The sequence below is a fragment of the Lactuca serriola genome, chromosome 4 (assembly GCF_051521515.1).
Source record: "Lactuca serriola cultivar US96UC23 chromosome 4, Lser_US96UC23_V15, whole genome shotgun sequence".
Classification (NCBI taxonomy): Eukaryota; Viridiplantae; Streptophyta; class Magnoliopsida; order Asterales; family Asteraceae; genus Lactuca; species Lactuca serriola.
Genome location: NC_136411.1, coordinates 196,178,118 through 196,204,521, shown reverse-complemented (window position 1 = coordinate 196,204,521; position 26,404 = coordinate 196,178,118). Strand labels below are relative to the sequence as shown.

The 26,404-nt window shown below is 38.4% G+C and overlaps 2 protein-coding genes across 2 annotated transcripts; one reads left to right on the top strand and one right to left on the bottom strand.

Annotated features, from left to right (window-relative positions):
- Positions 1 to 3,509: 3,509 nt before the first annotated feature.
- Positions 3,510 to 4,397, bottom strand: LOC145099106 (uncharacterized). Its single transcript, XM_079036693.1, has one exon. It carries the CDS (start codon positions 4,395 to 4,397, stop codon positions 3,510 to 3,512), a length of 888 nt encoding a protein of 295 aa, XP_078892819.1.
- Positions 4,398 to 24,707: 20,310 nt separating this feature from the next.
- LOC145099105 (protein PHYTOCHROME KINASE SUBSTRATE 3-like) lies at positions 24,708 to 25,622 on the top strand. Its single transcript, XM_079036691.1, has one exon. It carries the CDS (start codon positions 24,708 to 24,710, stop codon positions 25,620 to 25,622), a length of 915 nt encoding a protein of 304 aa, XP_078892817.1.
- Positions 25,623 to 26,404: the final 782 nt, after the last annotated feature.

Sequence of the window (26,404 nt, the reverse complement as noted above, 5' to 3'; positions counted from 1 at the left end):
CTAAACCCTAATAAAACCTACTCCATAAAATTAAAACAATGTATCACCGAATGATTAAGCATAAACATTAAATCTATCAAAGCCGATAGTCAAACAATTGATCAAACAAATAAATCTACAAAATAATAATAAATATGAAGTGAAACTGCCCTGATCGCATAATCCTTCTGTTGATTCCACCCCTGTGCCTAGACATTCAATTCCTTTGTTGCCGATTAGAATGCATGCGTCAAAGAAAAAAAATTATCCACTGTGGCAGCCCTTAGGTTTTTTTTTTCTTGGTCTGTATCGTTCGTATCCCCCGTTTCTTTTTTAAAGCACACGTAAATAACCATATATAAAGCATAAGTACAATCTTGCCCCTCCAACTTTCATCTATTGTGCAGCCTTAACCCAAAAGCCTTCAATTTTTCAACCTGGTACAACTTTAGCCCTTGATCTTTCAACTTTAATTCAACTATTACTTTTAGCTTATGATTTTCGTCCAGCAAACTAACTTCAACTTCAACGTCGATTATGAGCAGGAAAATGACCGATTCAGCAAAAACTCAAAACTTCAAACTTGTAGATAATTGTGTCTAGTTTCCGAAACATCTTGAATCACCTAAATCGGAGTCCCGAGGAGCCAGATATGATGAAAACACTGAGACGTGGTCAATCTGCCAAACATCTTTTATTCGCCTTAATTGCTCGTGATGAATTTTTCTTCTTTCAAATCCATCAATTCCTTGCTGAAACCATTTGGACATTATAATATGAGTCCAACTCCCACCAAGACTCGTTGAATAAGTGGTGGGGGCCTAAGAAGCTTAGGCAATCTTGTATTCACAAGATAAAATCCGTTAATTCCTTTTAGATTTTTGAACTTCATAAGAGGAAGTCAAACTCCCACCATGACCCGTAGACTAGGCGGTGGGGAACCCATGAAACACAGGTTGCACTTGCATTAACAAGTAAAATGAATACCGTCGATTTTGATGCAAAGCACAATGTGCTATATTATGGATTTCGTGCAAGAAAACCATCTCCCACCAACCTGTAGAATAGGAGGAGGGGAACTCAAGAAACTCGAGTTGCACTTGTGATGACAAGTGGTGATGAAAGCCGTCAATTCCTTTAAGAATTTTGGACTTCATAAGAAGAAGCCCAACTCTCATCGTCCTATAGAATCAGAGATGAGGAACCCATGCAAGACAGGTCAAAAACCCAACTGAATGGGTAGAAAAACACCAACCGAGAAATATTATGTCGATTACACTCATTAATGTAAATTTATCTTTTTAAGCTCAAAAAATGATGTAAACTGTAAAATCTGGGGACAAAAATAAGTTTTTTTAGTTCATTTCGAGATTGAAAAACGAGCACTAAACACATCCCCAAACTTTAAACATTGCTCGTCCCGAGCAATAAAAATAGAATAAAAAGAATACTCCCTGATGGTATGTCGTCTGACATGATATGATAAACCAAGAACGTATATTGTGACGGCTGATCTCTAAGTATAACTTAAACTTTTTGTTTTCCACGGCTCTGACTTCATCACCAACTACCTGGATAGCAAACAAGGGCTGCACACTCGACAAATTTATTAGAACATAAAAATAATAAGAAATGAAATAAGCAACAATGCAAAAATGAAAATAATTGAAATAAACGAAAAAAAAAACAAAAGCAAAAATAAAGCAAAAATAAAACAAAAATAATAGTACTAAAACTAATAATAATAAAAATTAAAAAAAAAAGAAAATGAAAATAAAAAATAAAAAATAAAACAAACAAATTACTCTTCAACCTGCTTTAAATGAAGCACCATCACTTCCTCTTTTCATTCTCCAAAATGGTATTTGTCTCGTTGTTTGATCACCCAAATCCTTTCTCTCGTTGTCTCTTTTCAAAATCTCCTTGCCTTGCCATTTCTCATCCCCAAACTTTTGAATTTTGGTAAATTCATGACTTTGTATTTTGAACTCTTTATGCCTCAACAAGTGCTTCATCCTTTTCTTTCTAACCTTCACCAAGTGTTCTGAAGGCCACTTCAACTCTAAATCATATACTTTTTCAAGGGATGGCAAAGATGATTCAATCACACTATCATTCAAGTCATGCTTCTCCTTGACCCGACTCACTATGCTTTTAACTGTTGACTCTCTATTTTCCTCCATGTTACGAGTCACCTTGTTCAAGTGGGCCTCCTTTAAATCTACCAATCCATTTGTAACTCGTATGAATGAGCATTCTTCCACATTAGAAGGTTTTTTGATAGCCTTAAACATATTAAAAGTCTTTTGCTCGTCATTTACTCTCAATGTAACCTCTCCCTTTTTGACATCAATTAAAGCTTCAGCAGTTGCCAAAAATGGCCTCCCTAAAATTATTCCACAATCATCTTCAGCTTCATAATCCAAAATGATAAAATCAGCTGGAATGAAAAGATTATCAACCTTGATAATGATATCCTCTATTTTACCTTCTGGATATACCATAGATCGGTCTGCTAGCTGGAGTGAAACTGTGGTCGGTCTAGCTTCACCAAGTCCTAATTTTCGAAAAATTGACAAAGGCATTAAATTGATACTTGCACCAAGGTCACACAAACCTATCTTGTCAAATTTTCCAATTTTGCACGGTAGAATGAAACTACCTGGATCATCCTTCTTCACAGGTAATCTGTTTTTGATTATTGATGTGCAACTTTTTGTCATTACAACAGTCTCAAACTCTCTCCAAACTCTTTTCCTTGTAAGAACTTCCTTCATGAACTTTGCATATGTGGGCATTTGTTTTAAGGCTTCAACAAAAGGGATGTTGATATGAAGTTGAGAAAGGATCTCGAGAAACTTCTTAAATTGCCCATCATCTTCGTTGGATTTACTTTTCCTAGGTGGGAAAGGTAAGGTTGTTGGTGCAACTGTCGCACCAGTTCGAGCATCTTTTTCTTGGGCTTTCTTTTCATTTCCAACACTTGGACTTGAACTTGTTAGAGCTTCGTTGTTCGGTTTCTTCTGCCCGTACTCCTCATCGGTTATGTCCTCAATCTCGACATACTCTTTTTCATCATCTTTCAATTCTTGCTTCTTTTTATGAGTCTTAACACTTACCGGGTGCTGCTCATCATCGGTGACTGGTAAGTCATGATTCTTTGGAGCTAACTCCTTTCCCGATCTAAGTGTGATGGCATTACATTGCCTCTTATCATTGACATTACCTGGATTTTGGGTGTTACTTGGCAACGTTCCAGGTTCTCGTGAGTTCAGTGCTTGTGCTAATTGCCCTAATTGATTTTCCAAATTTCTCATAGCAATTGCTTGATTCTTTTCACGTGCCTCGGTCTTTTGATCTTGTTTGATCATAAACTCCATCATTGCTTTCTCGAAAGGTGACATCTCTTGATTTGATGAAGGCGTTGCTGGTTTTGAACTACTTCCTGATGCCTGGTGGAATGCACCTCCTTGTGGTCTCACTTGCTGATTTGGCATTTGATAAAACCCCGGCGGGTTTTGAGGCCTTTGCTAAAACTGCTCTTGCGGAGGATGCATTTGTTGTTGTTGTGCACCCCATGAAAAATTAGGATGATTTCTCCATCCTGGATTGTATGTTTCAGAGTATGGATTGTTTTGTCGTGGGAAATTTTGACTTCCCATGAAAAATACAGATTCAGGATTCTGTGGGCATTCACTATAATCATGGACGCCTTGACAAACCGCACAAAAGTCAACCTTCTTCTCTTTCATCCCATTGCTTGACATCATATTCTTCATCATGCTCTTGATTGTGGCCAACTCGGCTGCTAATGCATCATTTTGAGCTGCAAGACAAACTTCAGCCGGTGTACTTCCTTTCGAACCACTTGCATGTACCATATCTGTGGGCCACTGGAAATTATTGGTTGCTATTCTATCCAATATCTCCATGCTCTCCTCATAGCTCTTTGTGAGCAAAGCTCCTCCAGCTGATGTATCTACTAGCATGCGTGTTTGAGCATCCAAACCTTGGTAAAATGTCTCAAGTTTCACATCATCAGGGAGTCGATGTGTCGGACATTTTCTCAGCAAATTGTTCCATCTCTCCCACACTTCCCATAACGATTCACCATCCATTTGTCGGAATGATGTGATGGCATTTCTTAGATTTTCATTTCGCGTGGGTGGGAAAAATCTTTTTAGGAATTTTTCTCTTAATTCCTCCCAAGTGGTGATGGAATCAGAAGGCAAAGACTCAAACCAGTCTCTAGCTTTCCCTTGTAGTGTGTATGGAAATAATCTTAGCCTAAATGCATCAGACGTCATGCCTCTTTGTTTGAAATTATCGCACATCTGGTTAAAGGAACGCAGATGGAACAAGGGCTCATCACTAGACATACCTCCAAAGAGACCATTGTTATTGATCATCTGAAACATCACAGGTTTGAATTCAAAATTGTCAGCATTAATTGTTGCATTGACAATTGGCGGGTTTGTTCCTTCGAAACCTCATTTTTCATTATTGTTTACGTTATCTCCCATATCTTCTTGAATCCGAAGTCTCCTCAACCCTCTCAAAGTTCTTTCAATCTCCCAATCAAGCGCAAATTCAGGTGGTCTGAATCTTCGACCGGCCAGAGTAAAATATCCTCAAAATGTTTAAGAGTCTAATAACTACCTAATGTTCTAACTTAAAAATAAAAATAGTCCCCGGCAACGGCGCCAAAAACTTGTTGATGAAAACGCGTACTCGCAAGTATACGAGGTCGTGCAAGTAATATAGTCGTAAGACCAGATATCGAACCCACAGAGACTATCCTATTCTAAGGAAGAGAGAACTAGGCAATTGATTGCAAAAGTGATTGATTTTATTAAACTAAAGAAACAACTAAAATAAAATTAAACTAAATTCAGCAACGTAAAAATGACAACTAGAATAATCGAACAAACAAGGAAAACAATTAAACGATTTAAAATTATGAGAAATATGAGTTTTAGTTGACTTATACGGGTTCAATGGTTCTTCTAATGCAACTACTTTGTCAAACCAATTATATAGAAACGAATAACTTAACACCAACAAAAGTTATCAATTACCTCTCGGTCTCAATATTCGATTTAAAAACATTCACTCATATCTCTATGTAGTTCATGATTTTAAAAAGCATTAAGTCCAATGGTTTGTTAAAAATGCCCTAACACACGTCTATGTTAAGTTTAAGCGAAATAACGAAACCGCACATTTATATTCAAACGATGTCACAAATAAAGTTTCTCTTGAAGTCAATATAAGCATGTAAATATTAAATTTAAACCAAGCAAATTAATCCTAACTAACGTTGATCAAGTGCTAGCCAAAATCAAATTTACCCGACAAAATTCATATTTTTAAAATAAGCATACATTTAAACATGTTATCCGATTTCAACAAAATTGGTTTAAACAAAATCAGTTACATTAAAATTATCATCTCACCCATGTCAACTAAACCCTAATAAAACCTACTCCATAAAATTAAAACAATGTATCACCGAATGATTAATCATAAACATTAAATCTATCAAAGCCGATAGTCAAACAATTGATCAAACAAATAAATCTACAAAATAATAGTAAATATGAAGTGAAACTGCCCTGATCGCATAATCCTTCTGCTGATTCTACCCCTGTGCCTAGACATTCAATTCCTTTGTTGCCGATTAGAATGGATGCGTCAAAGAAAAAAAATTATCCACTGTGGCAGCCCTTAGGTTTTTTTTTCTTGGTCTGTATCATTCGTATCCCCCGTTTCTTTTTAAAGCACACGTAAATAACCATATATAAAGCATAAGTACAATCTTGCCCCTCCAACTTTCATCTATTGTGCAGCCTTAACCCAAAAGCCTTCAACTTTTCAACCTGGTACAACTTTAGCCCTTGATCTTTCAACTTTAATTCAACTATTACTTTTAGCTTATGATTTTCGTCCAGCAAACTAACTTCAACTTCAACGTTGATTATGAGCAGGAAAACGACCGATTCAGCAAAAACTCAAAACTTCAAACTTGTAGATAATTGTGTCTAGTTTCCGAAACATCTTGAATCGCCTAAATCGGAGTCCCGAGGAGCCGGATATGATGAAAACACTGAGACGTTGTCAATCTGCTAAATATCTTTTATTCGCCTTAATTGCTCGTGATGAATTTTTCTTCTTTCAAATCCGTCAATTCCTTGCTGAAACCATTTGGACATTATAATATGAGTCCAACTCCCACCAAGACTCGTTGAATAAGTGGTGGGGGCCTAAGAAGCTTAGGCAATCTTGTATTCACAAGATAAAATCCGTTAATTCCTTTTAGATTTTTGAACTTCATAAGAGGAAGTCAAACTCCCACCATGACCCGTAGACTAGGCGGTGGGGAACCCATGAAACACAGGTTGCACTTGCATTAACAAGTAAAATGAATACCGTCGATTCCGATGCAAAGCATAATGTGCTATATTATGGATTTCATGCAAGAAAACCATCTCCCACCAACCTGTAGAATAGGAGGAGGGGAACTCAAGAAACTCGAGTTGCACTTATGATGACAAGTGGTGATGAAAGCCGTCAATTCCTTTAAGAATTTTGGACTTCATAAGAAGAAGCCCAACTCTCATCGTCCTATAGAATCAGAGATGAGGAACCCATGCAAGACAGGTCAAAAACCCAACTGAATGGGTAGAAAAACACCAACCGAGAAATATTATGTCGATTACACTCATTAATGTAAATTTATCTTTTTAAGCTCAAAAAATGATGTAAACTGTAAAATCTGGGGACAAAAATAAGTTTTTTAGTTCATTTAGAGATCGAAAAACGAGCACTAAACAGGCTTCGGGAAAGAAGCCCAAGCGATTGGGTGCGGGGCCGAAAGGCCAACAGGGGCGGGACCGCTGTAAGAAATGCGGAAGGGCACACAAGATAGGATCGTCAGGCTGCTACAAGTGCGGCAAGTCAGGGCACTTCAGCCGGGATTGTACCGCCCCTGCACCTGTGATGCAGACGTCTGAGTTTCTGTGTTTCCGTTGCAACCAGAGGGGCCACAAGAAGGCCAATTTCCCCCAGTTGACAGCATCAACGACGGTTAAGGCGCCAGCTCCAGCTACCCTGCGGATTATAGATGGCCGGCAGGGCAAGGTAGAGGCTCCAGTGGTGAGGAGTCGGGCGGTTTAGTTGACTGCAGAGGAGGCACGCGCCGCACCTGATGTGGTGACGGGTATGATTCTTTCCCTCTATTTTATTTTTTATGATGTTGTGTTATTGATATGTGCCCTGTGTTCATGCGTTAGGATCGTTCCATGTGAACGGTATCCCAGTTCAGGTGTTGTTTGACTCGGGTGCCACCCGGTCATTTGTTTCCCTTGCGCTTAGCAAGAGATTTACTGAGTCTTTGGACATGTTGGATTGCTCTTTAGAGGTAGAGATTGCCGATGATCGATCGGTACGAGCATCAGCAGTGTTCAGGGATTGTGTTCTGAGGTTATTTGAGGAGCGCTATTTGGTGGATTTGGTTCCCATCCCGTTGCGGGGGAACAAGGTGATTATAGGCATGGATTAGTTGAGCCCTAATGGGGCGGTGATAGATTGCGCACAACAGCTAGTGCGGATTAGGACCCCGAGTGGGGGAGAGTTGGTGATCCACGACGAGAGGCCACATCGTGGACCTGCATTATGTTCAGCAGCGAGAGGTAGGCGCTACCTTCAGCAGGGTTACGCGGGATATGTCGCGTATATTCTAGATACCCGGGAGACAGGTAAAGCGACGGTGAGCGAGGTTCCAGTGGTGCGAGACTACACTAATGTTTTCCCAGAGGAGCTTCCTGGAATACCTCCGGAGCGTCAGGTAGAGTTCAGGATCAACCTAGTTCCTGGTGCGACTCTGATAGCCAAGGCACCCTATCGGTTGGCTCTTCCCGAGATGCAGGAGTTGTCTACGCAGCCGCAGGAGCTGCTAGACAAGGGATTTATTCGACCGAGCAGTTCACCCTGGGGAGCCCCGATCCTGTTTGTGAAGAAGAAGGACGGGTCACATCGGATGTGTATAGATTACCGGGAGTTGAATAAGGTAACGGTGAAGAACCGTTACCCACTCCCGAGGATTGATGACCTCTTTGATCAGTTACAGGGGGCATCTTGGTTCTCCAAGATCGATTTGCATTCAGGTTATCATCAGATGAGGGTCAGAGAGGAGGATGTACAGAAGACCGCGCTTCGGACGCGCTATGGCCATCATGAGTTCGTGGTGATTCCGTTCGGGCTCACCAATGCTCCTGCCGCGTTCATGGACCTCATGAGCCGCGTGTGTAGACCGATGCTGGATCGGTCAGTGATAGTTTTCATTGATGACATCATGGTTTATTCCAAGACGAAGGAGGAGCACGAGGAGCATATGCGAGAGGTTTTGGAGACCTTAAGGAGGGATAGCTTGTACGCCAAGTTCTCCAAATGTGAGTTTTAGTTGTGCGAGGTGCAGTTTCTTGGGCACCTCGTCAACCAGAACGGGATTTCAGTAGACCCGACCAAGGTGGAGGCCGTGATGAGATGGGAGGTTCCGAAGTCTCCATCCGAGATTCGGAGTTTCCTAGGATTAACAGGATATTATCGGAGATTCATTCAGGATTTCTCCAAGATAGTCGTATGTAACAACCCGAAGTTGTTCATCGCCGAAAACCCGTTCTACCCGAACAACTCGTCGGAAATCGAAATGTCCCGTTATCATTTTTGGGCTGAGTTATCTAAAATTATATGTTTATTATCATTCAATGAGGGTCCAAATCATTTAGGAACTCATGAATTTAGCCCAAAACATTTATTTGTTAAGTTTTAGAAATATCCTCGTCGGGTGACGGGAACTCAATCGGGTGCAACCCAAAGCATCGTTTAAGGCCAGTATCGGGTAGAATTCCACCATGTCCAAGTTTTAGGAACTATATAAACATGTTTAAGCACTCATTTGAAGCTTTTTCCTTCTCTCTCTACTCTCTCTCTAACCTCTCTCCTAAATCCAAGGATTAAGTGTCCAAAACTCAAATTTAAGGCTTCAAATCCTTAAGGTACCTTCCTAGCCTTAATCTATAGCATGTTTAGCTTCCAAATTAGACACTTAAGCATGAAATTGGATATTATATGTGAGTTTACGGCCCAGGAGGCAGTCTAGGCCGTAAACACCATTTTGAAGGGTTTTTAGCCTTTAAACTCCTTCCTAGACTCAAATGGACTTTAGATATGGCTAAGGGACTTCAAGATATGGACTTAGAACACCTAAAACTATAATTTTGTGGACTTTGAAGGAGTTTATGGCCAAGACATAAGCTTGGGCCGTAAACTCATTAAAAATGGTGTTTTTCATGTCTTTAAACCCTTCCAAATCACCCCTACAGCTTAGATATGAATTATGGGACTTTGATTCTTGCATTTGGACACTTGAAACATTAATTTTGAGGGACTTAGATGAGTTTACGGCCAAGGAGAGTTCTTGGGCCGTAAACTCCACAAAACTTGGCATAAATCTCATTCTAAGGTGTTAGAAAGCCATCCAACACCACCAAAAGCCTTGGAATAAATCAAGGGACCAACCAAAAATACTTTAAGGGCCTAAAACACATCTTTTATGGGATTTCTAAGAGTTTACGGCCAAGACCTGTTCTTGGGCCGTAAACTCCAAAATTTTTGGTGTTAGAATGCAAACTACACACCCCTAAGGCCCTTAGATGAATTTTAGAAGTCCTTTCATGCATGTTCTAGACCTTCAAACACCTTGGAACACCCCACACAAGAGTTTACGGCCATGAAGGGGGTTTCATGGGCCGTAAACTCCATAAATCCCCCAAAAATCCCATACAAACTCATGTTAGGCCTTGGATTAATTTTACCAATCACATGTGATTTGTTCTAGCACCATTTAGCATCATTTTCATAAAGATTAAGGAGTTTACGGCCAGGAGCCTATGATAGGCCGTAAACTCCCATAAATTAATCATTTTGGTGATTTTAATCCATTCCATGCATTTAGATCAAAGCCTAGAATCATTTCCCATGTCCATGTAAGCCATTTAAGCCATTTAAACACCCAAAACCACACCTACATGAATTTACGGCCGTAAACTCATGTATGTGTGTGTTTTGTGGTTGTAAACTCATTTAAAAGTTTACTCATGGGGAGTAAACTCAAGTCCCAAGTCCCTAGTGTCATTTCCCATCCTTAAACGCCACCCGGGTCCTTCCAAACACTCGTATCGGAGTGTTTTCGCGACTTGAAGCAAGTGTCCCTATCAAATGAATAAACTAAGTCCTAATTAGGTACAAATGTGTATATTTACATTATAATTAGGAACCTCGTGTATTTACAAGCCCCGGATCGACTCTTAGCATCCAAACCGTCTCATATCTCGTCCGGTGAGTTCATACCCCTACGCCTTTTTCACTGTTTTTAACTGTTTTCAGGGGGGGAATACAAGCAAACTAAAACTGTTTTCAAATCAATACATTTATGTGTTTCAAATAATATCTGGCAATCTTATAAATTCTTTTACTCCTTATGTATTATGTTGAGCATAAGGAATGATTTATCAATTACAACTAAATGGATTTTAGTTAAGAAAATAACCAAACTAATCAAATTATTATGGGAATAATTTGGGGTTCTATGTTTCTCTTTATATCACTTACTGATATATGTATTAAGTTATTAGATAAACTATGTCTGATTCAGTTTATCTCCGTATCATTCAAATGTTTTGCCAGATAGTCTCATTGTATGTAACTATTTTCACTGTATCATGTCTTAAAGCCTTTGTATGTTTGTTATCATATGTGAATCCTGTGAATAGTTTAATACTAGTTTGTGAGATAGTCACTACCCTTTATGGATGATCAAGTAAATCCTCTCCGGAAGTGTAACCAGAGTCTCCTGGAGGGAGAGCGAAGAGTTTGTGAACAGATCTATTCGGGACTGACAATCCCACACCTTAACTGCTAGCTACAGTTAGGCGGGCACGCCTGGGGTGACAAATTCTGTATATCATTCGACGTCTGACTAACGTCAAGGAGGTCTCGTTGTCGTATCAGTATGGTTACCCGACTCACAATACGTATTAATATAAACCTATTCACAGCTAGGATCTGTTCAAAATCTATATCTCGTTCGGGATGGTAATCCCATGGTTTTAAGTCTATACCTCGTTCGGGATGATAATCCCATGATCTTGTGTCTATATTTCGTTCGGGATGGCAATCCCATGGTTTTGAAACTAAATCTTATACGGGATGATAATCCCATGATTTTATCAAGCTATCTTATATCTAGTTTCGGGATAGTGATCCCATGGTTATCAAGCTATCTTATATCTACTTTCGGGATAGTGATCCCATAGTTTTTATCGAATTATCTTATAACTGGTTCGGGATGTAGTCCCAAGGTTTTCAAAATGATTTCTATTTACAGTTCATCTAAATTATAGTTTTTGTGTATTAAACTATACTATGTGTTATTCAATCAATCTTACAATTAGGAAAATATGGGATTTTCCTGGGGTTAACTTATAACTTGTATCAGAACTGTAACGAAAGATAACTTAACTACTTTACATAAGAAAATATGGGATTTTCTTGGATATCAAATCTTTTCAGAAAACTAAAGGAAATCGATACATTTTCACAAAACAAAACCGCTTATGAACTCACCAGCTTTATGCTGATTTTCAAACCGCTTGTATTCTCAGGTCCAAGTTAGACAGGTACCCGACGATATCTTTTGGTGAAGATGAAGTACTCCGAAGACTTGTCTCTTTTGTTCATATGATATATGTATAACTTTTGTACAATTTACTTTTGAACCAAATGTAAACTTTCACATATATGTAATGTAATGGTTGTTTACTGTGATTACTATGTACATTGGATTTGATACACAACATGGAGTCAACCCCGGGAACGTTTCCGCCTTTGGTTTTCGGGGTGTGACATCGTACCCCTGACATGGTTGACTAGCAAAGCCGTAGTCTTTCGATGGGGGCCTGAGCAGCAGGCAGCGTTCGAGATTCTGAGGTAAAGATTGTGTGAGGCGCCAATCTTAGCCCTGCCCGAGGGCGTAGAGGATTTTGTGGTGTACTGTGATGCGTCTATCTCGGGCTTAGGTGCAATATTGATGCATAGGGGACATGTCATTGCTTATACCTCGAGGCAGATGAAGCCTCACGAGGCGAACTACCCGACGCATGATTTAGAGTTGGGGGCGGTGGTCTTCGCCCTCAAGATATGGCGGCATTACCTCTACGGGGTTCGATGTACCATTTTCACGGACCACAAGAGTTTGAGGTACCTCATGGATCAGCCGAATCTGAACATGAGGCAGCGCCGGTGGCTGGACGTGGTGAAGGATTATGATTGCGATATCCTTTATCACCCAGGGAAGGCCAATGTGGTGGCCGATGCGCTTAGCCGCAAGGCGGCACCGATCAGGGATATTTGCATGAGGATGAATGTGGTGACTCCCCTGTTAGAGCAGATTCGGGAAGCTCAGCAAGAGGCTATGAATGAGGAACATCGGAAGAGTGAGCGTATAGTGGGTCAAGTCACCTCCTTCGATTATGATAGCCGAGGGTTATTAACACTACACCGTAGGGTGTGGGTGCCGTATCATGGAGGCGTGCGCCATATCTTGATGGAGGAGGCGCACAAATCCTAATTCTCTATTCATCCAGGGGTGACGAAGATGTATCGGGATCTTCGCCTAGACTATTGGTGGCCCTGCATGAAGCGGGATGTGGCGTGGTACGTCGAGCGGTGTTTGACATGTAGGAAGGTCAAGGCCGAGCATCAGAGACCGCACGGCAAGATGCAGCCGTTGGATATCCCGTTGTGGAAATGGGAGGATATTACGATGGATTTTATCACAAAGCTTCCACGGACGGCGCGAGGAGTAGATTCGATTTGGGTCATCGTGGATCGGTTGACCAAGAGCGCCCATTTTATTCCGATTCAGGAGAGTATCTCGGCCGAAAAGTTGGCCGATATCTATATCAGGGAGATTGTGGCGCGGCACGGGGTGCCAGTGTCAGTGATATCAGATCGAGATGTGCGGTTCACTTCCAGGTTTTGGAAGAGGTTTCATGATGAGTTGGGCAGTCGTCTGCATTTTAGCACCGCTTTTCACCCGCAGACGGATGGTCAGAGTGAGCGGATCATCCAGACTTTGGAGGATATGTTGCGGGCATGCGTGCTAGATTTCAGTAGTAGCTGGGATACCTATCTTCCCTTGGTTGAGTTCTCGTACAACAACAGCTACCACGCGAGTATTGACCGTCCCCCATTTGAGATGTTGTATGGACGGAGGTGCAGGACCCCGATATGTTGGGGTGAAGTTGGCCAGAGGGTCATGGGGAGCACCGAGGTGGTGCTCAAGACGACTGAGAGGATCCAGCAGGTTCGAAGCAGGCTTCAGACTGCGCAGAGTCGGCAGAAAAGTTACGCCGACAAGCGTCGATCAGACCTGGAATTCCAGGTCGGGGATATGGTTCTCCTGAAAGTGTCGCCTTGGAAAGGCGTCATTCGATTCAGGAAGCGGGGCAAGTTGGGCCCAAGATACATTGGTCCATTCAGGGTTGTAGCCCGGGTGGGCAAGGTGGCATATAGGCTGGATCTGCCAGCCGAGCTCAGTCAGATCCACAGCACCTTCCATGTCTCCCAGCTGCGGAAGTGCCTCATGGATGATTCAGCAGTGGTGCCGTTAAAGGATATACAGGTTGATGACAGCCTGAATTACATTGAGCGCCCAGTCGCAATCCTCGACCGGAATTCGAAGGATCTAAGGAACAAGAGGGTGGAATTAGTGAAGGTGCAATGGCAGCACCGCAAGGGTTCGGAATGGACTTGGGAGCCGGTGGAAGAAATGATGGAGCATTACCCCGAGCTGTTTCAGGATCGAGTGGCAGACTTCGAGGATGAAGTCTAAAATAAGTGGGGGAGATTTGTAGCACCTGGTTCCTGGTACGTAAAATTTATCTTAGTGTTTTTCATTTTTAGCCTTGGACTCGGCGAGTTGTAGGTCTGACTCGCCGAGTAGAGACGTGATCCGGAACACGTTTAAGTTGGCGACTCGGCGAGTCCATATTCTGGACTCGGCGAGTCCCCGCTGTCTGATGAAACCCTAAATTTCAAGGGTTTGCACCCTATTTAAACCCTCTTATCCGCCCCTAAGCTCGCCCCCTTCACCCTCAGAGCCTTATACTTCGTTCAAGCCTTGTTCCTTGTGAGATTGAAGCATTTTGGTGTGTTTTCTTGAAGATTTGGAGAGGGAAGGAGAGTAGATCAAGAAGAGAAGAAGGAGGCCAGGCATATTTGTGTTATCTCAGTGATTTCCTTGAGGTATAACTCAATTTCCCTCTGTTTTCATGCTTATTGTCCCTTGTAGCTCCATGAAAGTCCTTCTTGAGCCTTTTCCCAAGCTTTTTTGTGTTTTAGGGTTTGTAATAAGTTGTTTAGCCTCTAGATCTAGGCATGATTGAGCTCCAGGAGCTTGGATCTACTGCCTTTATGGAGCCATATTGCATGAAAGCCCTAGATCTACTCTTTTGGTGCATTTTGAGCCTTAAAACCCTCATGGGTGTTTATTTACACGTAAAGTTGGAAACTTTACGTGTTAATCAGGCCCTAGAAACCCAGATCTATGAATGGCATGAGCTGGATTCAAGCAGAATCACGTGTATATTATTTGCATGTGGCAGACTCGGTGAGTCGTTCATCTGACTCGGCGAGTCGAGTCGCGAGTCCCCGAGTTTTTCCCCTTTTTCGTGTTGCGGGTTGGAGTAGTGAGTCATGGGGGTGTGACTCAGTGGGTCGGAAGCCAGACTCACTCATGAAGTAACTCGGTGAGTCAATGCCATGACTCGGCGAATTCAAGGCAATCTTCTTGCCTCAAGAACAGACTCGGCGAGTTGTTCATACAGCTCGGCGAGTCTCAGCATAGAGTGTTCTTCGGATGAAGAAGAACTCGGCGAGTTGTTCATACAACTCGGCGAGTAGGATGAAGGACTATTGGCCTTTAGTTTAGAAGGAGAACTCGTCGAGTCAATGCTTAACTCGACGAGTAGAGACGGGTTTATGGTCGGACAAAGGGATAGGGACTCGGCGAGTTGGCAAGTCAACTCGGCGAGTCGGGCCAACTGGCAGTTGACTTTGACTTGACTCTTGATTGGTAAGGGGTAAATGGTCATTTTACCCTGAGGTCGGTTAGCAGTATTTGACTAAGGGTTTTGTGGGAATTATAGCTGGAGGATTTCCGGAGCGGCAGCAGCAGCAGACAGTCAGTTCCCACGCAAATCAGCAGCTACTTTGAGGTGAGTTACCTTCCAGTAGCGGTGGGTCTACGGCCACAATGCCGGCCCACCAGTAGGAGTTGTATGATAGATGTTGGTCTCTGTGATATTCATCTAGGGTTGCTACTACCTGTGTTATGTTTATGTGCTAGTATGATATGATGCTATGTGATATGTGTTATGTGGTAGCAGTAGGGGTTGAAATAGTCCCCAGTATTCGGTCGTAAGGACCGAAGGGGTAGGTCGGGCACCTAGATATGCCCGACAGTATCCAGTCGTAAGGACCGAAGGGGTAGGTCGGGTACCCAGATATGCCCGACAGTATATGTATGTTATGTGATTATATGGTATGTGGTACAGTTGGGGAACTCACTAAGCTTCGTGCTTACAGTTTTCGGTTTTGGTTTCAGGTACCTCTTCTTCGAAGAGGAAGGAGTCGGCGCTGTAGCGGTACATCACACACATGCTTTGTATTCCGCATTATGAGATCTTCCTGGGGATTTGTACTCTAACACTTTTACGTTTTATAAAAATGTTTTCCAGACATGCAATATCTTTGTGAAATGATATGAACGTTGAGCGTTTTATTCCTAATGTTTTGCTAAACACATGTTTTAAAAATGAAATTTTTGGCTCGTATTTTGGGATGTTACAGTGAGCCTAGAGCTATAGTCATAATTTCCTAAGAAAATACTAGTTTTCTATAACATACCAATCTGCCAGACACCCGACCGGCGGCGAAAACGCCGGGTTGTGCGATGTCGTCATGGTTCATATATATTGATTACATTGAACAATACCCATAATATATAATATATATGTCACTTTTGGTATAAAAAATATTACATCGTAATAAGTTTTCAAAATACTAGGAATTTGTGTACAAATAGTTCCTTGACAAATAGGAATAATAGTAAACAATAACAATAATAATACTCCAATGAGTCCATGAGTGTTTCCCCAATGATTGAACATATGACTCTTAATTCCCAATAGGCAAACCCTAAGTCTACCTTCTAAAAATATAAATTTAACAAAAAGTCCACCCATGCCAAAAGTCAATGAACAATGTTGACTTTAGTTATCCGCCACGTCGTAGCCCTCATGCGATCAAACAGATGGGAAATTCCCAGTTGCCACACCGTTGCAACCTATGGCCACGTTGTGGGAGATGAGATTCCAACAACTTAATGGATTAAACTATTTTCTTCGATTCCAAAAGCTCCAAAGCTTAGATCTAGTCCATACTATGGTCTAAATGGATAAAGTTTCCAATTTTATCCACTAAAACACCCAAAGAGATCAATATCTCAAACCATAGATCCAAATAAAGCCACAATCCATAATGTCTTAACCATTAAGTCCTTAATATGAAAAATTCCTTAACCCAATCACTCCAGAAGGGTTTATAATACCATATCTATCATAAAGGTGGAAGCTTTATAGACATACATACCCAAAACATGTCTAGAATCTATTTTAGGTCATAATAGGCTAAGAATGCACAAAATTCATGCAATGATAATAACTCCAACCAAAGTCTAGATCTACAACATATGTTGCTCTTGGGACCTAGGAGAGTCATAAAGTTGCCAAATTTATGAGTTCTTCCCTCCAAACTCTCTTAAGCATGAAGCACATGGGACAATATTCAAGATCTAACCACAAAAATCCATAAAGTTATAGACTTTGGCACTTACAAAGGTCCATAAGCTATGAGGTATGTTAATGATGTTGCTTCCTTGCAAGATACCACAATAAAGCACCTTCTTCTCCTTTTTTCTTCTTCTCTAAGTTAACAAATTCTCTAAAAAGGCTACAAACAATAATGAAATGGAGGCTAGGGTTTCTATGAGGTATAAGGGTGTTAGAGGATGAAGAGGAACCCTAAGGATAACTTAGAGATGTTTAAATATGAAGCAAACCTTAAAAGAATTATTGGCTTGAGCATTCTAACACTACCATGGTGTACATGCAACCCTAAATACCTTGGATCTATATTTTCTCTATTATACATGAAAACTTGAACTTTCCAAGGTATTACCTTAACTAGCATACAATCATAAGTACTAGTATAACAAAACTAGATAGAATACATACCTTTTTGATGTAGCTTGATTCCATGGAGCTCAAGAGCCTAGTGCCCCAAGTGTGACACCTCAAATGGTTCACACAACATTACCAACATTTGGAATAACCATGAGAAGAAATACATGAACTCTAGAAATTGGCTTGCCCTCTTGTGTGTATACTAGTGCCAATTTCACTAACCAATGGGGTCTTTATATAGTGTGGCTATTAGAGTTACACCATCTAACTCATGACTTTACCCATTCCTTATGCTCGGTTTTAACCTCCATGGAATATCCGTGGGTCACAACATGGGTTAAACCCAACATAAGGAATCATGGATCATAATCCCACATATATAAGAATGAAAGATTTACACAATCAATCCCCATATATCTAATTAGTCACTTTTGATCACTAAATTAATTCCAAATTAATTCTTGATCAATACTAATTAAATAATATCATTTCATATTAATATATTTGAACTTATAATATATTAATATGTCACAAATATCCTCTTCTCACAAAATGTCTACCCAAATGTTCCGATGCCATGCAACCCAAATGGACCATGCCGGGTCGGGTCAAGTATATACCAATTATAGTTATGGACTTAGACACTAATCCAAAAGATCTAACCACAAAAATCCATAAAGTTATAGACTTTGGCAGTTACAAAGGTCCATAAGCTATGAGGTATGTTGATGATATTGCTTCCTTGCAAGATACCACAGTAAAGCACCTTCTTCTCTTTTTTTCTTCTTCTCTAAGCTAACAAATGCTCTAAAAAGGCTACAAACAACAATGAATGGAGGCTAGGGTTTCTATGAGGTATAAGGGTGTTGGAGGATGAAGACGAACCCTAGGAATAACTTAGAGAGGTTTAAATACGAAGCAAACCTTAAAAGAATCATTGTCTTGGGCCAGAACAGCTACCACACCGTGGCAACCCTTGGCTACACCGTGGAGGTCTAATAAAACACACGATCCTCCATATTTTTACCATTTCATGGCCTCATGGGCATACTTTCCCACGTCGTGGCGCAAAACTTCCTCCAAAACTTCATTTTTAGTCCTCGATAAAAGTAAGCTTAACCCATTTGGAATACATGTGTTCAAATTAAAACGGTCAGTTGTAACCCATACACGAATGTTTTGGGGTTACCTTGAGAAGCTAGGGTACTTTTATATCAAATCATTTCCATGAAGATCTATCGCCAAGATGATACAATACACTCTTCTGATCATGGGTAACGTATCAAATCAATTTTTTTGTCGTGTGCATTGAATAGTGAAAAAACTATAGTATGGGATTCACAAGAAATTATCATAAGGTCCTTATAAGCTGCCTTCTTATCCTTTAAGTTTTTATGGACCCACAAAATCTTATTAGAAATAGGATAATTCTGCAATGAATTATGTTCTTTGCAAAAATGAAAACCATCATTTGTTTACACGTGTATCAACTCATAAACTAAACTATTTTTTAGTTTCTTTTTGGCTACATAGTTTGAAATGGGGACCCTATTTTCTTTTGAAAATGTAGATTTCAATAGCTCAGGGTTCTAATTTCATGAAATATCAGTCAGTTTGTTGTTCACCTTGATATGCATCATCTTTGCTAAAAATTTAAAGGAAGAAAAGAAGATACAACTATGATATCATTATGATTGAGCTTCCTCTAATATCTTAAGATAGTCATCATCGACACACCTACCCTCTATATTCGAGTTCCCATCATTGAGGTTGGTATCCTATTCCCTTAACTCCCCCATAACATTGTTAATAATGTTAGCCGTCTCGTTACTTGGTGCCATATTATCTAAAACTAGAGGAATTGTAGTTTCATTATGATAGATCCACTTAATGTAACATTATCATAAACTATGGTATAATTCTAATTAAGTTTCTTTTAATATCTTAAGAAAGTCATCATCGGTACACCTACCCTTTATATCTGAGTTCCCATCATTGAGGTTGGTATCCTATTCCCTCAATTCACTCATAACATTTTTAGTAATGTTATCCATCTCGTTACTTGGCACCATGTCATCTACAACTAGAGGAATTGTAGTTTCATGGTGATAGATCCACTTAATATAATGTTGGCATAAACTATGATATAATTCTGATTGAGCTTCCTCTAATATCTTATGAAAGTCATCATCAACACACCAACCGTCTATATTCGAGTTCCTATCATTTATGTTTGTATCCTATTCGCTCAACTCCCGTTGTTCTTAAAATTAGCCATCTCATTACTTGGGGCCATGTTATTTACATTTAGAGGAATTATAGTTTCATTGTGATAGATCCAATTAATATAATGTTGGCATAAACCATATTAACGTATATGAGATTTCATTTTTATATCTATAGTAAGCTAGAGTTTTGACATTTTTGATACATATACCTGATTGAGCCTTTGTCGTCAACATGTGCTCTGGATGCCTCGACAAAAGACTCAAGTCCTCGTAGGAACTTAGGAAAATTATAGTATTCAATAGCACAACAAGTTTTTATTAATAGGAATGATGCAACTTAAATATAATTTAGGGTTTACTCCATAGAGAAACAAAAATCGGATAAAATATTCATAAAGATAGAGTAAACTAAAAATCTATGATTCGCAAAGCAGCCTCAAAATAGGAACCAAAAAATGAAACAATGAATAAAGTATTCATAATGGTATGCTTTTTGCAAAATTTCCCATTAGTTACGAAGTATATATAGAAATACATACCCGAGAAGCAAAAAGAAAATTACAACCTAATCATTCTTTAGAAAACAATCATTTGATTTGCATTAACATCCTAAATGAGATTAAATATTCAAAACAATCCCAAAATGGGGCTACCCTAAAATTAGTTACTAAATTAGTTTCATGTTGGTATTCTAAACTCATGTTAATTAAAATGAAGACACATACACTAAAAACTGATTATTCAAAGTATGTTCATATATTCATGAAATATATCATCCTAATTTTGTTTTTCTCTATTAGAATATTATACTTTAAATAAATGGTTTAAATGCAAGAATTAACATCTTACATTTATTGAACTTTTTTAATTATAGCATTGTACTTTAAATATTATGTTTTTTATTATCATGTTACATTTTTTTGCTTTGTTTATTATTTCAAAAATTAACAGATTGCATTCATCGATTTTGTTAATTATTTAATGTAATAACGCATTAAGAACCTTCGATGTGATTTAAATTCTACAATGACGCACATATTAAAGTATACATTCGTTTTTGTTTTAGGGTTTATATCTAGTAAGGATTTTCATGCATATATGTATTCATTTGCATCAAGAAAGCCTATATGGGCTGAAATGGTATCTTTTACTCAATCATTCAATTCATGTATGTTTCTTCGAGTCTAAGTATACAAAAATCACACATTTAATACAAGACTCTATTTACATCAATAAAGCATAAATGGATCACACATATCCAATTAGGGCCAGTCCATTGTTTTTTGCTATCCGGGGCGAGATAAAAATTTTATGCCTTTATATATGTACCGTATCATAGAGAAAACTTATAAATAAAAATTTTATAGATAAAAAATGTCATAAACTTTATAATCAAACAAATCATCCAAACAAAAACCTACATAAATCACCTAAAACAACATATTCGTACATTTTCTTGAAACCAAAGCATCTCATATTCTACAATAGTCAAATAATTTGTGAAAAAATCACTTTCGTTACATAAAATTGATATTTCATTCAATTTGTATGCTTCATCCGAAAACGTTTTCTACGAAATTTGCAACTTACTAAATAAACCAATTCCATCAATATCATATTCTTCATCATTTGTCGAATTGAACTCGATATATAGACGAACATTTTTTTAATTAATCTTCAACTAAAAAAACTAATTTGGAACCATTAAACAAAAAACCAATTAAAGATTGAAAAAATTGCATTTGTTCAAACTTTCTTGTTGTTGTTGTTTTTTTATTTTATTTTATTTTTTGCATTTTTTTCGAGCACGTGACGGTTGTTTTAGATTACATATATTTTAAAATCAACAAATAAAGTTATAAAAGCTAAACAAAGAAATATGCAACATGAACAAAGTTTATGTTTTGTTTCCACTTCAAGATGTCAAAAGATCTGAAAAATAAATCATGGAATCTGAAATACAAGTTCATTTGAAAAAACTACTACATAATAACAACGAAATAAATTTATGCCTTCTTCCCTCTAAAAAGTTAGAATAACCTAAAGCTAACATAAAAGAAATCGAACAAACCAACACCTGAAACCAACAAACAAAAACATAGAACATAAATTAGAAATTGCAATGAGAAAAAAAACATAAAGGAGATATCAGAATTCAGAAATCAAACTAACAGAAACCCGATTTAGAAATCCAAAACCTCAAGCTTCTTATTTTCGGTGATTTGTTATTCAGAAGTCACATAAAAAAAACAAGCTCAGTAATAAGAGATACGAGAACTCAGTAGTATGAGAACTAACTCAGTAATAAGAGAAAATGTAAATAGGTTAGAACTAAGAAATTGGAATGAGAAACAGAAAATAAGAGAAAATAAAATATAATAAGAGATATGAGAATTCATAAATAGAACTCACCCGACCCCAAATTAGAAATCGAAAACCTCAAACTTCTTCTAATTTTTGATGACCTGTGATACAAAAATCATATAAAAAAACTTAGTATTATTCAATAATACAAGAATCAGAAGTCAAAACTCATAAATTAGTATGAGAAGTAGAGAATAAGAGAGACTAAAACAGAAATTATGAAGCTCAGAAAGAAAACTCAACCAAAACCTATCTAGAAATCCAATACACCAAAAGTCTTCAGATTTTTGGTGACTATATCAATCTATGTTACATAAATCACAATACAAGAAATCTTACAGTAGAGAAATCTGAGATTAAAATGAGAAGTAAAGAAATTCGCCAATATTTAGTAGCAAGTGAGTTTAAGAGAGTTAGATAAAAGTGGGGAAATTATAATGAGAAATTAAGAATGATTCATTTCAGATGTAAGTCGATTAAAGGCTTTATGATCCTCGATCTCAGCAATGCGTTTTCCTAGAAGTTCGATTGGTTTCTCAAGGTGCTTCACGCCCACGCTTGAGATGATGATTTGTTTCCTCAGTCCTCCTCATTCCTCAAACGCTGCCTCAAACGTTGGTTATCACTGTTGGGCTATTTATTGGATTAAACTTTGGGCTAAAGTTATATATACAGTATAAGAATTAGACCAAATTGATGTCCCTATGATTTTGCTGCCCTGGGCCATAGCCCAACTCGCCCATGTATTTGGGCCGGCCCTGCATCCAATATGGGGTTGTTTTTTGAGTCTAAGCGATTCATACAAACTAGAATCTTACTTTTGAAATAGTCACGAAAATTAGAATAGTCCCGAAGATTTGAAACAGTCATGAAAGCAAAAACAGTCCCAAATCAAAAGCATAGAGGATGTCTTTTACTAGTTTTAAAACGAAATTAGAAGAATAAATGATTTATTCTCTCTCTCTCTCTCTCTCTCTCTCTATATATATATATATATATATATATATATATATATATATATATATATATATATATATATATATACACACACAAAATCAAAATTATAAAATATTCATTCAATACATCTAGATGAAATTAGTAGCATGGCATCCATGGCTAGCTTTGTAGAAAATTCATCAAGAAAGAAGAACATTACATACTTGGTGAAGGTGGTATTAGCCCGATAGCCGATGATGAGTTTTATGGTGTTTCTTTGCTCGACAAAATGAAAAAAAAAATTAGGGCACACAATGAGACAATGATCATAAAGAATGATGAATGGAACAACATTACTGAGCAAAGACACACAAATGGTAAAAAATGACGAAAGAAAAAGTCGAAGCAAGGGTCGGCAACAACAATTGAAAGAATTTTTAATGGATCTTGATCACGATAAGAGAAAAGGAAAATGGTTAATATGATTCATAGAAAGTAGCATCGTCTTCTTTAGCGGTGACTCTTTTAGTGGCAATAAGACAACTATGTATTTAGCGGCCACCAAGAAAATTCTGAGGAAAGTCTCGTGAGTTTTCCTCGCAAAACATTAGCGGCGACAAGTGACTCTGCTATTATCTATTGAGAACTAAACAAAGCAGTTCTCTAAAAGATTGATCTCAAATCATGCAAAAACAAAAAAAACACATGTCATAAGGATATAACAATAGCCACGATATAAACGGTTTATTTTGGTGTCATCGTTATTGCTATTATTGTCCCTATAAAGGTCACACATTTCTAGTAATGATAGGAGTTAAAAATATGGCCATTTGTTGGTATGTAGCCTTTCCACTTATGATCCATTGTTATTAGCACTTTTTATTTTTTGGAATATATAACCATATTTTAGCATCATTAACTAAATAAACAATTATGTATACGACAAACACATGTTTCATATGCTTAGTGGTAAAAAGCCTAACTTAAATGAACAATTAATTATACTCACATTCTTATTTATTGTCATATTATTATTTATTATTTTAAGAATATACATTACTTACATATTTATATATTATATGAAAAAGGTACCGGCTATTTTTTATTTTCATTTACAAATATGAATACTAACACATATATACCTTTTAAATCTTATTACCCGTTAGAAAAGACACATTTTTTTTTTAACACTTTGATATATATGCGAAATCCCCTTTGGTTATAATATATCACATTTAAATCGGAATATTGACTATACTATTATATTCAGATATCATTTACAACCTTCTGTATACAACCGTATGATATCCCAAATGAGAAAAAGATTAAATTATGATCGAGAATTATTAGCATACAGTGTTCAATTGATTGTGGTGTATAGTTTAGTGACTTGTTTCAATCAATCGACGAACATATACAACTAAGAGAGAATGTTTGATCGCTTGTAATCAATGAAATCTACATTATCAACTGCACTTACAGCTCGTGGTCCATTGGAATGCCTCGAGCCTTAAATCCTCGATGGAGCCACTTGCTCACACCATGGCCACCAAGACCTCCCTACCTCCTTTTCATTCCATTTTTCAATGAGAATATATATTTAATTCCAACCCGACCACATTTATAACACATCCACTCTATTAACACATCAAAAATCTTAGCCATACGATCCTAATATACCAGCACAAATACGGACCCATTAGCCATTACAACTTGATGTTGCATTCTTTTTGTCTTTAAAAGGAAAAACTCTACCCATCAACAAAGTACAACTCTCCCTTACTGTAAATCTTTTTAATAACTTTTAGTCCGTTTATCAGAATTAAAACCCTCGATGGGAACCCAAGACAACCTTCAGGATCTTCGTGTCGCTTCGTTTTCTTGTTATCTTAAACCCATCGAAGGCGTGGTTAATATGTTTGACACCGAAGAGAAGTTCTCGGACATGGCGGTTTTGGATCTCCACAGGCTGAATCCAAACATATTTACGGCAAGAACTCCGAGTATTGCTTCTGAGGCGAGCAGTTGGAGTAACAATCAGACGGCGTTGCTGCAACGAAGTACATCTCAGGGGAAGTTGAATGGTAGAGCCTTCGGTAAGAGGTGGTTCCATGGACCTTGTTCGACCAGAAAAGCTGTTTACGTCCAGCAAAGCATCAAACAAGGAGACCAGTTCGCATTCCCAGTTCTGAATCCATCAATGGAGATCTTTAGACCCGAACAGAAACAAGAAAAACTCGACGAACTTCCAAGAATGTCGCTGGAAGTTTTTGGGTCGGGAACCATTATAAACAAAGGTGACATAGCGAGAAACCTCGTGAGAAAAATGTCGATTTTGACATGGGACGCCATTCCGAAGAGCAAAGAGAATGTAATATGTGACGACATGGCGAGTGAAGCAAGCTCTGATTTGTTCGAGATAGAGAATCTTTCAAAAAGTGGATGGCAACCCTCGGATCATAGCTGTGTCATGAGTCCATCTACGCAGTATGCACCTAGCGAGGCTAGCATCGAGTGGAGTGTTGTTACAGCAAGTGCAGCTGAATTATCGTCTGTTTATTCTGGTTATGATGGAAAACACACAATCTACAACACAGCTTCCAACAATCGACCAAGTGCAAAAACGAAGATCGAGCCTACAAAAAAACCCCAGAAAAACCTAGCGAATAGTTTGTTGGGTTGCAAGAGTAACAAATCTGTGCAAGTAGCTGAACCAGTGTATAGAACAATCGATAAAACGAAGCATTAATTAATTAATTAAAGTGGTATGTATGTATAAAAGGTATATTAGAAGGGTGTACGTATTATTATGTGTATTTGGTAATAAACTAAGCTGTGCTTTTCTAATAGATTAATTAAAGCATTTTTTTTCCTCAGAACTGACCACCCTTGTCTAGAAAATATCCGAATGATGGAGTGATGGCTCATATGTGTTTTTGTTTGGTGATAATTACTTTTTAGGTTCAGAATAATTGATCATTTGAAGTATGAAAAGGGCCTACAACCATAGATCAATGATTCAAAAAGTGACAAACACTTTGAGAATGTTGTGTTTTAGTGTTTGTTGATGTTGATCTAACCGCTCCTCCTCACTTTGTGTTAAGGCTTCGGGGTGCCTGCCACCCGTGGCTTTTGGCGGCAACCTCCATGACATTCTTCTCATTAATTCTCTCTTCCGTTTCTTCTTGCTTATTGTTTTCCACTCTTTAACCATGGCAAAATCTGTGACAAACTATAATAATATTTGCAAGTTTGGGTCATGTAGACATGATGGTTTTTATCTTTGAGACATTGAAGGTATGCGAAAGGAGAAAAGGCATATGGATATGCAACATAAAGATGAGACCTTTCGCTTTTTGATGTTTGATGCTGTCTCAAATCTTTATAAGTACCCCTTTAATTGCGGGGTATGTTCACTATGTTGTGAGCACGTACACATCCAATAGAAAAAAAAAAGTATGAAATGTATATGTAATCATTTTAATGGATGTAGATATTTATCTTATAACCAATTTGAGGAAGGGGATAAAA

What these genes read in the sequence shown, in the direction of transcription:
- LOC145099106 (XM_079036693.1), bottom strand. Translation starts at nt 4,397, where the DNA reads ATGTTTCAGATGATCAATAACAATGGTCTCTTTGGAGGTATGTCTAGT.
- LOC145099105 (XM_079036691.1), top strand. Translation starts at nt 24,708, where the DNA reads ATGGGAACCCAAGACAACCTTCAGGATCTTCGTGTCGCTTCGTTTTCT.